Source organism: Macaca fascicularis, chromosome 5 (genome assembly GCF_037993035.2).
Source record: "Macaca fascicularis isolate 582-1 chromosome 5, T2T-MFA8v1.1".
Lineage (NCBI taxonomy): Eukaryota > Metazoa > Chordata > Mammalia > Primates > Cercopithecidae > Macaca > Macaca fascicularis.
In genome coordinates this window covers 61410503-61425936 of record NC_088379.1, presented here as the reverse complement: position 1 = coordinate 61425936, position 15434 = coordinate 61410503, and the positions used below count along the sequence as shown (strand labels likewise).

General features: G+C 36.2%; 1 protein-coding gene across 1 annotated transcript in view; it reads right to left on the bottom strand.

Moving 5' to 3' along the window:
• The window catches only part of ADAMTS3 (ADAM metallopeptidase with thrombospondin type 1 motif 3), a 288029-nt gene that overhangs the window by 253591 nt on the left and 19004 nt on the right, over positions 1–15434 (bottom strand). The window contains exon 3 of the mRNA XM_005555100.5: positions 13396–13802. Coding sequence (XP_005555157.3) covers positions 13396–13802 — 407 coding nt within the window. The remainder of the gene's footprint in view (positions 1–13395; positions 13803–15434) is intronic.

Here is a 15434-nt window from a genome sequence, read left to right as displayed (position 1 = left end):
CCAATGTGGGCAAAAAGGGCCTTGTTCTCCAAATATCTGGGATTCATGCCCTGATCACTGATGCTTCTGATCATGGAGATTTAGACAGAGAGTGACAGCCTTTTTTGTTACTCCCTCCATTGTTGTAAATCCCTCCTCATCTGACTGAAATGGTTTTTAGGGAATTTAAAAAGATAGCTTTTTATTTTTCATTTTTCTCTTTTTCTCCTTTTGTGAACCAGAGACTGAATACTAGGATAGTCAAAAGCAGCTACATATACAAGAAAAATCTGAAAGTCATTGTGCATGCTGTGAGCACAGGCTCACAGAAGATCTGAGAAGACTTTAAGTTTACAGTTCAGCCTAATCTTTGGAAAAGAGGCAGCCTACAACAACTACAAACAAATAAACAGCAACAACAACAAAGCAAACAGCAAGCCCTGAGGAATGGGAGGAAATCTGATTTCCAGAGATACAATACTATTAGGTTCAGAAGCTCAGTTTAAAACCAAAAATCACAAGGAGCACAAAGGAACAGAAAAGTATGGTCCATTCAAAGGAAAAGAAAAAAACAATAGACACCATTCCTAAATAAGACCTAGTGGCAGCAGTAGCAGATCTACTAGACAAATACTTTAAAACAACTGTCTTAAAGATGTTTAAAGAATTAAGACACACTTGGAGAAAGTCAAGAAAGTGATATATGCAAAGAAATGAAAATATCAAGAAAGACAGAAAGAAAGAAACCAAAAAGAAATTCTGGAGTTGAAAAGGAAACTAACTGAACTGGAAAATTCACTACAGGAATTCAAAGGCAGAACCGAGAAGGCAGAAAAATTAGTAAACTTGAAGGTAGGACCATGGAAATACCAAGTCTGAGAAAGAAAAAAGATTGAAGGAAAGTGAACGGAGCCTGAAGGACCTTTGGAACACCATTAAGCAGACCAACATACATATTGTGGGAAATCCAGAAAGAGAAGAGAAAAAGGAAGAAGCAAAGAAAATATCTGAAGAAATAATAGCTAGAAACTTCCCAAATTTGATGAAAGACATAAATATAAACATATAAGAAGCTCACTAAACTCCAAGTAGCATGAATTCAAAGAGACTAACACCAAGATACATCGTAATTAAATTGCTGAAAGACAAAGACAAAGAGAGAAATGATTCATCACATACAAGGGATCCTCAAGATAATCAGCAGATTTCTCATCAGAAACTTATAGATTCCAGAGGGAGTGGACTGATATATTCAGAATGCCAAGAGAAAAAAAAAATGTACACCAAGAATCCTAATTTGGGAAAACATGCCTTCAAAATTGAGGGAGAAGACATTTCTAGATAAATACAGACTGAAGGAGTCCATTACCAGTACACCTTCTGACATAAATACTAAAGACTTTTTTTTGGCTGAAGTTGAAAAACCCATCTTAAATTTCATACAGAATCTCACAGGAACCCAAATCACCAAAACAAATCTGAAAAAAAAGCATAAAGCTGGAGGACTCACAATTCCTGATAACAAAACTTATTAAGCTACAGTAATCAGAATAGTGTTATATTAGCCTAAAGATAAACATATGCAGCAGTGGAATAGAATAGAAAGTCCAGAAATAAACTGCTGCATATATGGTCAAATGATTTCCAAAATGGGTGCCAAGGCCATTCAATTGAGAAAAGACAATCTTTTCAACAAATGGAGCTGGGAAAACTTGATATCCACATGCCCAAAGCAGAAAGCTGGATCCTTACCTAACAATATACACAAAAATTAATACAAAATGGATAAAAGACCTAAATGTCAGACATAAAACTAAAAACTCTTGTTAAAAAAAAATTATATATATATATATATATATATATATATATACACACACACACACACACACACACATATATGGCCAAAGCTTCACAACATTGAATTTTGCAATTGATCTCACATCAAAGGCACAGGGAACAAAAGAAAAAAATAAACTGGACTTCATGAAAATAAAAAGGCTTTTGTGTATCAAAAGACACTATTAACAGAGTAAAAAGGCAACACACAGAATGGAAGAGAACACTTGCAAACTATGTATCTGATAAGAGATTAATATCTAGAATATATAAACTCCTAAAGCTCAACAACAAAAAACAACCAGATTCAAAAAGGAGCAAATAACTTCAGTAGATATTTCTCCAAAGAAAATATACAAGTGGCCAACAGGCACATGAAAAGATGTTCAACTTCACTAACCATTAGGGAAATGCATCTTAAAACTATAATAAGACACCACCCACCTCACAACCTTTAGGATGGCTACTAAAAAAAAAAAAGAAAAAGAAAAAAAAAGAAAAAGAAAAAAAACAGAAAATAACCAGTGTTCACAAGAATGTGAAAAAAATCAAACTCTGTGCACTGTTGGTGGGAATGTAAAATGGTATAGCTACTGATGTGGTTTGGCTGTGTCCCCACCCAAATCTCACCTTGAACTATAATTCCCACAATTCCCACATGTCATGGGAGGAACCTAATGGGAGGTGACTGAATTATGGGGATGTGTCTTTCCTGTGCTGTTCTTCTGATAGTGAATGATTCTCACGAGATCTGATGGTTTTAAACAATGGGAGTTTGCCTGCATAAGCTCTCTCTTTGCTGCCATCCACTTAAGATGTGACTTGCTCCTCCTTGCCTTCTGCCATGATTGTGAGGCTTCCCCAGCCACATGAAACTGTGAATCCAATTAAGCTTCCTTCTCTTGTAAATTACCCAGTCTCAGGTACATCTGTATCAGCAGCATGAAAATGGACTAACACAGTGAGATGCTGCTGAAAAGATACCCAAAAATGTGAAAGCAACGTTGGAACTGGGTAACAGGCAGAGGTTGGGACAGTGGGAAGGGCTCAGAAAACGACAGGAAAATGTGGGAATGTTTGCAACTTCCTGGAGACTTGTTGAATGGTTTTGACCAAAATGCTGGTAATGATATGGACAATGAAAGCCAAGCTGAGGTGGTCTCAGACGGAGATGAGGAATTTGTTGGAAACTAGAGCAAAGGTGACTCTTGTTATGTTTTAGCAAAGAGACTGGCAGCATTTTCACCCTGCCCTAGAGATTTGTGGAACTTTGAACTTGAGAGACATGATTTAGGGTATCTGCTGGAAGAAATTTCTAAGCAGCAAAGCATTCAAGAGGTGACTTGGATGTTGTTAATGGCATTCAGCTTTATAAGGTAAGCAGAGCATAGAAATTCGGAAAATTTGCAGCCTGACAATGAGATAGGAAAGAAAATCCCATTTTCTGAGAAGAAATTCAAGCTAGCTGTAGAAGTTTGCATAAATAACAAGGAGCCAAATGTTAATCCCCAAAACAATCGGGAACATGTCTCTAGGGCATGTCAGAGATCTTTACAGCAGCCCCTTCCATCACATTCCCGGAGTTCTAGGAGGAAAACATGGTTTCATGGGCCAGACCCAGGGTTGTCATGCTGTGTGCAGTCTAGAGACTCATGGCCTGTATCCCAGCTGCTCCAGCCATGACTAAAAGGGGCCAAGCATGGCCCATGACTTCAGAGGGTACAAGCCCCAAGCTTTGGCAGATTCTATGTGGTGTTGAGCCTGCAGGTGCACACGAGTCAAGTACTGAGGTTTGAGAACCTCCACCTAGATTTCAGAGGATGTATGGAAATGCCTGGATGTCCAGGCAGAAGTTTGCTGCAGGTGCAGCACTCTCATGGAGAATCTCTGCTAGGGCAGTGCAGAAGGGAAATGTCAGGCGGGAACCCCCACACAGAGTCCCTACTGGGGTACCACCTAGTGGAGCTGTGAGAAGAGGGCCACCGTCCTCCAGACCCCAGAATGGTATATCCACTGACAGCTTACACCATATGCCTGGAAAAGCTGCAGACACTCAACACCAGCCCATGATAGCAGCTGGGAAGAAGGCTGTACCGAGCAGAGCCACAGGGGTTGGAGCTGCCCAAGACCACGGGAACCCAGCTCTTGCATCAGCATGACCCAGAGGCAAGACCTGGAGTCAAAAGAAATCATTTTGGAGCTTTAAAATTTGACTGCCCTGCTGTATTTCGAACTGGCATGGGCCCTGTAGCCCCTTTGTTTTTGGCCAATTTCTCCCATTTGGAATGTCTGTATTTACCCAATGCCTATACCCACATTGTATGTAGGAAGTAACTAACTTGCTTTGATTTTATAGGCTCATAGGCGGAAGGGACTTTCCTTGTCTCAGATGAGACTTTGGACTATGGACTTTTGAGCTTATCTGAAATAAGACTTTGAGGGACTGTTGGGAAGGCATGATTGCTTTTGAAATGTGAGGACATGAGATTTGGTAGGGGCCAGGGTAGAATGATATGGTTTGGCTGTGTCCCCACCTAGATCTCATTTTGAATTGTAGCTGCCCTAATCCCCACATGTCATGGGAGGTACTCAGTGAGAGGTAATTGAATCATGGGGGTGGGTTTTTCCCATGCTGTTTTTGTGGTAGTGAATATGTCTCATGAGATCTGATGGTTTCATAAAGGGCAGTTCCCCTGCAATTGCTCTCTTGCCTGCCACCATGTAAGATGTCACTTTGTTCCTCCTTTGCCTTCTACCATGATTGTGAGGCCTCCCTAGCCATGTGGAACTGTGAGTCCATTAAACCTCTTTTTCTTTATAAATTAACCCAGTCTCAGTTATTTCTTCATAGCAACATGAAAATGGACTAATATATACCCTAAATGTTATTTGCTCTGTGTATGTATTCATATTGAGAATAACTACTCAAATTTAATTGTAGTTAAAATTATTAACTTTTAATCAGACAGTATTCTAGTAAAATAGGTAAATTTTATGGTTAAACTTTCCTTAAACATGGATAATTATTGCACCTAATTTACTAGGTTGTTGTGGAAATGAATAAACTAATACATGTGAAATACATGTCTCATCCTAAGAAGTACGAAACAAATGTTAACTATTGTTATCATTATTTTATTGTTATCACTGTCAATCCATTATTAACAAAAACTCACAGTTTAACAATAAATTGTGTTCTGTTCTACCTATATACCATTCTGGACCAGAATTTGAGACACTAGAAACTTCTTTTCATAGTTTTTCTGGTGTTCCTAATGAATGTGACTACATGCATAAATAAATGAGGAAAGAGATACTTGGGAGGCAAACTCCAAAGTATGACCCATGACTTCTGTTTCTCATTTCTGTTCTACATAATAAAGTTCTGATTGGGATAGACAAAAAGTGCTTCAGACACTCTAAAATATCAGCTGGAGATGAACAGACCAGAATTAGAAACACAACATTCACTAGAACCAAGGTCTCAACCGCCTTATTTCCAGTTTTTTTATTTCACTTAAAAACTTTACTTATTTGGAAACATACAGATTTTGTTGTTCTTTCTTTTCTTCTTCTGCTGCTGCTAGTAATGATACACACATTTGCTTTTTATGGTGTCTTTTTCTCTCAGAAAGATATATGTATTTTCGAAAGCACATCATCATTAAAATACTTTCTCCATTTCAAAATAGGATTTGCAGTATAAATAAGCAAGTATTAAGAGGAAACCTCAAAATTTTCATGGAAAATGTGTATTATGAAAAACTATGGATAAATTTCTAAATTATTTGCACTAAAATAAACTTGTGCTAACTTATCACATGTCTGAACAGGTTCTAGTTTAAGGCACTAAGAGGAATAACATATAAACCTCTCTCTTTTGAAAATTACTCAGTCTCGGGTGTATCTTCATCAGCAATGTAAAGACGAACTAATACAGCTACCATGGGGAACAGTATGGCAATTTTTTTCCAAAAATTAAAAATAGAATGACCATATGATCCAGCAATATCACTTCAGGGGATAAATTCAACTGAACTGAACACACAGTCTTGAAAAGATATGTGTACACTCATATTAATGGCAGCATTATTCACAGTATCTAAAGTGTGGAAGCAATCCAAGTTATATAACAACAGATAAATGAATACATAAAATGTGATACATACATACAATGGGATATTATACAGCCTTACAAAGTAAGGAAATTCTGACATATGCTTCAAAATGGATGAAATTTAAGGGCATTATGCTAAATGCAATAAACTAGTCACAAAAAGCAAAATATTATATGATTCCACTTCTATGAAGTATTTAGAGAATTCAAAATTATAGAGACAAAAAGTAGAATGGTGATTGTCTGAGGCTATAGGGAGGTAGAAATGGAAAGTAATTTTTTAATAGGTATAGCATTTCAGTTTTGTAAAATGAAAAGAATTTCTGGAGATGGATGATAGTGATGGTTGCACAAGCATATGAATGTACTTAATACCACTGAACTGTATACTTAAAACATGATTAAGACAGTACATTTTATGTTATGTGTATTTTATCACAAAAAATACTGGAAGAAAAAGTAGGCTATTACAATCTAGATAGTACATCTCAAAACCTGTCAGGCTAATATATATATGTCTTATTTTTCAGTATGACTGAATCTGGAGTTAGATCTCAGTTCAATTATATATTACTGTTTCTTCAATCAATACACGAGAATTTTCAGAAATTATGGAAGATGTGAATCTGTTTACTGATACCTATTTAGGATGACAAAGCACCATAAAACTAATAATAATCTCTTCATACATTTAGTAGTAGTTTAGTATTGCTCAAAAATTAATTCTTTTGAAAGCAAAGTGTTTAAAATGTCTTGTTTTAGAGGCAGAGAATTCAGTCTACCTTAATAAAAAACAAAATTGATTTTTCAATTCCTTTTTTTCGCAATTTCATTGTTATAAGTGACAACAGTGAAGTCTCCCTTTTAAATTGTATTTCTGATCAATCTCTCTATATTTCTAATAGTGTTAAATCATACAGCTTAATTTATTTCCAGTACTCTTTGAAGACAAGAGTTACACTTGACCAATCTCAGTATTTACCACAGCAATCAGTGTAACAACTTAATAGTAGTGCTTCAAAATGCTTTAACTTGGATCAGGATTTCTAGAATTGACGATTCTTAAGTCAAACCTTGAGGCTGAGTTTAGTTTTCAAGGAGGCTGTGACCTCAGGGCATGATTACCTACAAAGGCATCATATCAATTCTGTGCTGTGCTTTTGTTCTTGTTTTAATTATAATTTACCCAGAAGAAAATATTTCAGATGTGCTCAAGCAATATTTTCACAGTCCTTAAAGCATTTCTTTAGTATCTTCAAAAACTTTCATTAGTTATAATGACATCATGGTTTTCATGGCATTGAAAAGAATAGAAAGCATTACTTTTCAGGCCAACAATAGAAAGAAAAAGTACTTCCCATGCCTCTTTTATTTTCTGTTTGTCCAGATCTATCCAAAAAGAAATGTACAATTTTCTCTAATTTTTAACTATCTTTAATTTAATCTTTAAAAATTACTATATCAAAGAAGAGATATTTGGGAAAAACTATAATCAAATTGATGTATAAAAAAGAACAAACTGTGACCAGGTGGTACTTATAATAATAAATAAACATGAAAAATTTAACTACAAATAAATATTATTAAAAATATTACTTAAATTTGAAAACACTTTTTTTTTTTTTTTTTTGGTTTTCTACTTTATTCCAAGATCACATCCTTGGATATTCTTTGTATAAGATAATTAGTCACAAAAGAGAAATACAGATTTAAAAAAATGAAAAAGGCTTGACATATATATGATTCTAGCCATATGAAAATTAGACATGAGATGTGAAAATGATCAAGCACTATGCCAAACCTTCCCTCTTCATCCTGAATAAGCACAAACTGCCTGCCTATTTGAAGAAGGAGGAAAGGTGGATAATGGATCCAATAGCTCAGACCTGGCATAGGCAAGCACACAAAACTAGGTACATTCCGTCAGCTCTCAAGGGGCCACTGCTTGACCACACCTCAGGAAGGTAGCAATGAGGTCAACACTGGTTCTTCCAGACTAATTAAACTGGAGGACTCTCATCATTCTTCATTCTGAAAGGGGCCAATGTCTGCTGCTTTGTTCCTACTCCCTGGAAATTAAAGGGTATAAGGGCTTTAAGCATCTTCCAATCCTGCATTGCCAAAATAGCCTGGTGTAGGTACCTGGAGGTGAAACATTGCTTCAGTCCTTTATTCTTCAGACCTTCTAAGGTCTCAAATCAGCATGTAATCCATGAAGGCACAGCTATCTCTTCTGTCTCATCAATAACACACACAACACCTTCTGTGGACATCTTCCACGGGAGGAAGAGGTGAGAGGCAACAGGTCTTCAGACATCAAGTTCTCTCATTAAAGCTGATATGCAAATGTCAACATGTCAAAATCAGCCCTCAAAAACTTTCTTTTCTAAATCCACTATAAATAGCTAAAAAATAGTATCAAACATTTCATTTACCAGATCGAGCTGTATCACAGCTCATAATCACCAGCCAAATGTTCTCAATCATAGGTATACTGGTTCATAATACCTTTTTAAATGGACTTTTTTAAAAAGTGCCTCTGCAGCTAGACTTACTAAAATAGGCATGGCAAGATTATGTTTTTGAAGGGATCAAATCACAGAGCAAAAGTCTTAAGGCAGGTAACTAGGGCTGTTTTCGTTGTAACTTTGCAGTTGCCCACAAAGACTTCATTTAGTCCTGCTCAAAATCCAACAAAGATAAAATGTCTCTGATATTAACCAGATGTGACTGTCAGAAGTTTTAGAAGAGAGGCTCTCTTTTTGGTTCCCAAATTGTGAACGTCAAGCTTCGAAAAACCCCTACCCTACCAGTAAAGATCTCTGTTAGATGCCTCAGGGAGCCCAACAGTGGTGTGAACTGAGGACAAGGCAGGAGGGAGAGTATTTTGACCAGACTTTTCCTGAGTTTATCCAATTTACACTCTATTTTATTAGATAACCTCTAGTGATTTCATTTGAAGGAAGAATTACAAATGTTTAAAAAAAAAAAAAAACTTTGAAAACCTCTGTCCTAGATAAACCCCCTTGATCTTAAAATCAGCCCACAAGGAAATTAATGAGCTAGGTAACCCAGTAGAGCCATTAGCTAGTCAGTTCTTCCACTCACAACCAGTTCCCTCTGATGACAGTCCAGAGGAATTAGCAAGGCGATACTGTTCTAGCAAGTTGAGAAAAATCCAGTTTCTTTAGATTATGAAACACATCACATAAAGCCTATTAACCAAAAAACCTTTATTTTGGCAAACTGTAGATCACAAAATATGATTGTGAGCTGCCACTACTCACAGGGGAGATTTTATGGTATTAGAAAGTAAATGCCAGGACTCTGTGGGAGAAATCTATTTTCATCTGGGATTCTCAGCCAGAAGTGTCTTCCCAAGAAGTGTGTAAAATGCCTGCCATTGTCATGACTCCTGACCACCAGATTCTCATTTCAAAGGTGTAGAAGTAGAGAGGAAAAGCATATCAACACCCTCTAGCCAAAGACCACCAGAAGCACATCTTTAGTTAACAAGCTGGGTTTGTTACACGTTGCTGAGATGAAGAACGTACAGCAGAGGGAACTATGAGCATCTCAGTAAGAGACTGTTGAAAAGAACCTATTATTAACAGCATTTGGGCTTCGGTTGGGTAATTTTGAGAAGAGTCTAAAGAAGTTGGGCATTTTTCTAGATTGGATGCTGTCAGAAAGTGGGGACAGTTCTGTGATTGAATATCTCAATAACTCTTACCTATAATTAGGGCAGACTAGAGCAAGGATAAAACTGTAATTGGTAAAGGATTAGTAGTCACGTATACATGATAATATTGACCAAGAAAAGGAAAGGGTTAATGCTAGACAGAAAAAGACATTGTTCTTGATTGTTCACACTGGGTAGGAAGCATTGTCAATTCTTTGTACAGGAAGCCCTGTTGATTTCAGAAACTCATTGAGTAATATCTATGTCTAGATCATATTCCAGGCCATAGCTCCATACGTCACTCAAGGCATCCTTCTGTCCTCTTTGATAAAGCCTCTGTTAAATTGACTTTCATGTGATCATTTCATACAATTACCTGGAATAGGTAATGTGATTATTTCAGTCACATTTCTGATGTCCAGAGTGGCCGAAATCAGCTAAGTGTCACTGCCTGTTTCTCAAACTATCTGTGGTGAAGAAACAGTTTTTCTCCCCAGTCAGTTCCAGACTAGTATTTTTGTACATATAAAATAAATACAATTCAATGCATTAAAAACTAACTACTAGAATAATAAAATGAAAAAAGACAGAAAACGCCAACTCATTTTTAAAACTGGTATTATTAGACCCAACAGACATACATTAACTGTCAAAATTGCAATAAAAGTTCCTAAACACTTTGCCTCACTATTGGTATTTGTCTTGTCACAAACCTGAGTCTACATAGCACACTTAAGTAGCACTGGGATTTTTTAATTAAATTAATCATTCTGTTAAATATGTCTGGTGTGCTGCCCATTTCAAACTCACAGAGCATGTGACAAAGCAGCAGAAGAGAAAAAGAGAAGAAATTTCACTCATGGAGAGGGTCTTGCCATGAATTTCCCAACTTAGTGAGGAGTAAATACCTATGGCTACTACCTACGTGCAACAACTTCAAAGAATACATGTAGAAAATTGAATCACTGGAATTCCTTCTATACCAGTCCAATATTAATCTAATGAAATTGATTAAATTTCCCATGCAGGTAGGGTTTCAATGGCATTAACTAACTATACTCGATGGGCAGAGATTTTCTCATCCGTATTTTTAGGCCAGAAGGGGATATACATTCTATTAAGACAACTTGGATTTTATTATAACCCCAGAGCCTCCCAAGACAATGGCTTTATATGCCATCAGGTTAATTCTCTGGCATCGATGTTATCTCAGCATCCATGCTTCCCTCCATAACGTCAAGAAGCCCAAGGCTAAATCCCTACACATAGATAGTTAAAGGACCCAGGTACCAGCTGATCAGCCAAATTTATCCACAATCTCATTCTCACCAATTAAACTTTGAAATGATCTCTTCTAAAGGTTTATTCGATTCAAAGCAATTCTTCAATTTTAAGAAATCCTCCACAACTCAATGAAGCAACTACTGTTTTCCCTCAGTTTATTGATCTGCTTTCCTAAGCCTGCTTCTGATTCTGTACCATCTGCTTCCTTCCTCCTAGCACACAGCTGCTATGAGCTGGAAACTCCAGAAAAGGCTTCCATTTGTGCATGTCCACATCCTCAGCACTGCCTAATAAGGCCAGACCCACCCTTTTCCTGATCAAACTCAACGTCTGGGCCACTTCTCTCTTTTGAAAAATTATGTTCCGTTCATAAAATCTCTCCAGAAGATACCTTCCTTAATCATAATTTACAGTAAACAGAATTCATATACTATATAAAATAAATATATAAAAGTTATATATTTAATTATATATAATTATATAAATATTTACATATATTTTGTGTGTCTGTGTGTGTGTGTGTGAGTGTGTGTTCTTTTACCAAACATTTTGGACACTTAAGTTCTATGGCAAAACTCCACATTTCTGAGCTCCTTGAGGGTGTAACCATGATTATTTCTTTCACTATTTCACAGTGCCCAGAAAAGTGCCCATAACCAGCTTCCTGCAAATTTTTTAAATTTATTAGTTAATGGATCAAAGAATGGAGCAAATGAATACTTGTACAAGTTTTATACACACACACATATACACATATATTACACTGACATATACATGATATAGTTAACACTGTATCTTAAAAATTAGAAACTAAATAATACCAATAATTTCCATTCACACTTCATATCTATTTTCCTCTTCCTTGTAACAACTTGCTATTGCTCCATATTTCTATATCTATGATTAAATAATTTGACATGTACAGTAAGAAAAACACTGATTATTTGGTCAGGTTTAAAAATCACTGCAATAATGCATTAAAATGATTTCCTTGCCTTTTGCCTGCCCTAAACTGATTTTCAAGCCAATACCCCAAGTTTCAAATCTTAACCGAGGAAATAAAAATTAAATAATTTCTTATGCTATAAAATTTAAAAATAACACTAAATTAAGATCTATACTCAAGATGGTGTACTTGAAAGTGTTAATATATTTTATATAATGTATTTCCTTTTATATCTTAGTATTGAATCATAGCTCTCTGAGTCAATATCTTGAATCTTGTTTAGTCTTCTAGAAAGTACTTTCTTATTGTTTTTATTCAATGATTTAAGTTAATCCAGTTCTATTCAACCTTTCATGCAGAATGAGAGGAATCTGAGAGATTCTTTACGGTTTGGAACCCCAGAAACTAGTCCATCACCAACTGTGAAGTATAATCCTAAACTAGTGGTGTTCATGTTGCAGAAGTAGACCTGCTGCATGCATGTCATACAGTTTTCTGTGCTGGTTTTTACAACCCTACAGAACATAAAGAGTCAGTACAAGCTTGCAAAAATAAACTAAAACATGATGAACTCACCAGCACTTGGTAAAACATTGTATCTTAACTCCATTGTGTTGAAGTTATACATAAAGAGGACAATAGCAGAATATTCAAGTTATCACAGGAGGATCAGCCAAGGTATTATAGAATAATTATAATCAGGAATGAAAGAAATATTTCGAGAACTCCCGGAAGCAGTGACAAAACAAAAGTAACAGCTCTGAACTCCCAAGAAACAGTAGCCTGATAACCACAGAAATAAAAATGGTTGCTCTTTTGTAATAAAGACTTGGAATCAGCTGTATATGGAAGAGGCATAAACACTAACATGCCTTTCAAATAACAACTGGAGATACAAAACAAATAAAAATAGTTCACCTCTACAGAGTGTGTACAGTAGGGCTGGTTACTATTGACCTCAACCACAAAACTGAAAAGCAACATATGGGTATTGAATTTGAAAATGAAGAATCAAAGCCACCACACAGAAAGTATTGCACCTTGCGTTCATAAAGTAATGCTACTTGGACAAATTCTGACAGAATCTGCTCATTTCCCACGTTAGCATTCTGTGAGGAAGCTAAAGAATACTTTCAAAATATTTTCTTTATGAAGATATCCAAAGTTTCCACATAAGGAGTAAAATACTGTCATTTTGAAGGAACCTATGCTTCTTTGGAAAGTTTTCAGAACACTTCGAACAAAATAAGGAAATAAAATCCTCAAATGTGATACAAGGAAAAACATTAACCAAAAAAAAAAAATGCTTAAATATTTATCTTTCGTTTCTTGGAATAATGTCGTCTTCACATTATTCCAAGAAACAAAATTGTCACAAAGCCAAAATACACATCTTTGACAGAAAAATGCTTTCTAGTGTCTTTTTCTGAACTTAAAATGTAACATAACAACGAAGCCTCCTTTCCACCTCCACCTTCCAAACTATGCAGAAGCCATGGCTGCACTCCCAGCACCTGCAAACTCATATGCCCAAAACGGAAGGAGCCTTACCAGACCATCACAGTTGCTGATGGCAACAGAGGTTCCTGGAATATCCACGATGTCACCAACATAAGCACAGTTAGTCTGCAAAGGCTCTGTTTTCCGGATTCTATCCGTAGCACTTCCTGGCTGATGGTTGTTAATGGGATCGGTTATATTCCCAGGTACCAGAGATGTCTCACGCCACTCCACAACAGCCCCAGGAGCTACTAGTTGAGTGTTGGGCTTTAGTCGCAGATGAAAATCTTTTCCAAATGCTGTGATATTAAAAAACAACTGCTCAGGGTTGGAAGACACGTCCCTCGCTGACCTCTTTTTGTGACTCGCAGAAAGAGTATGGGAGAGATAGTGTCCTTCTAGATTTGTGCTGACTGGAGTCACCAGCTCATATTCTCTATATCTCTTTATTGGTAAATCTGTGGGGTGAAAAACAGAATTGTCAAACCCTGCATAATGAGAGAACACAGGAGAACATAACACGGACAAAAAGTGCCCACCTCACAAGACCATACCTCAATGTGCATAATATAGACATTCCTGAATCAGCTCATAAATGTAAAATTTTGAGAACAAAAATCATTTCTCAAATGCACTTAAGTAACCCTGTGTTCAATGAGTCATTTTTAAATTAAAACAGTATTAAAATTACATTGTAAATATTCACATCTCATTAACACATTTGCAAACACAAATATAATGTGTCCATAAACTATAAATGTCTTGCTTAAAATCAAGGCATACCCTCAATTAATTTATTATTGGCATAACTGACATCTGCTAAAAACTTTTAACAAGGTTATTATGTAAAAAACAAATTTCTGATTGTTTTCATTTTTTCCTTGTAGAAATCCTGGAATTTAGACTAATTACAATAACTACATTACATGAGTCTGTAATGTATATACTGTAGCTTACAATGCTATAATTTATACACATTTTTTCCACCATAATAACCCTAAAAACCATACTTTACAGGTGAGAAAACTGAGATATAGGGGTAAGAGGTCCTATGTCCAAGGTGAAACAACTGCAGAGCCTGAATATAAATCCAAGTGGTACTCCTAAGCCCATATATTCTATCCTACCATGCTTTCCTCCATAAACCTCCATTTTTAGAAAACTAGAAGAATGGGTAAAGAAGACATAATAATCTTTAAATCAAATATGCAGGTACCGGTTAGTCAAGAGGTAACAGTATTCTCATTTTGCGCCTTATTCCTTAAGTGGGACAGATATCTATTTGAATATGAAAGTGTATTTGGGACCCACCTTACAATATGGGTAGCCACTTACATGTTAAGCTGAATTTCACAATTAGCACTTAATTCCCCTGGCTTAGCCAAATACGAGTATTTTGTCTATCAAAATGCAAACACCCTTGGGAAAGAGAACAGATTACAGGAACCATTATAGGAATGATTTTAAGACCACAGGACAATGGATACTAGAGAAGGAAACAAGCAGCAGGGCAGTAAGGGGAAAAAAAAAGAAGGCGGCATAGGAAGGGAAATCTAAAAACATGAACTAAAACGTTTCCCACTTTCACACTTCTAGCCTTACGCTAATCCTATAGTGTGTTAGAGTGCCCTAAAAAATGATATGATTCACAAAACTCCTCACCTATGGAAATCACAAGTTTTGTCATCCAATAATGTATTTAGAGCATGAGATCTGTAAAGGAACCCACATCTTATGCTCATAAAGTATTCTTGCAGAATCACTGTTTTCATTATTTTCCTGCTTTTTAAAAACCTCAGGCAATATGTGAAATACCAGAAGACAAATAAAGGTGTTTACTTGTGCAACATGTTAATTCTTTCTGTGTATGTTTGTTATAATTATGCCTCTTAAAATTACCAATGTATTTAAAAGAACTATCTCATTTTATTAAATGAATACAGCAAGAAACACTTGTAAATATTTACTAGCCAAAGAAGTAGTGAGGACTGTATTATGAGTCAAGTGAAGCCTGATTGCAAAACTGGTGGCCAGACAGTGCAATCCCTGCTGAACTAGACTAGGCACCAGCAGAAACACAGACTTGGTCT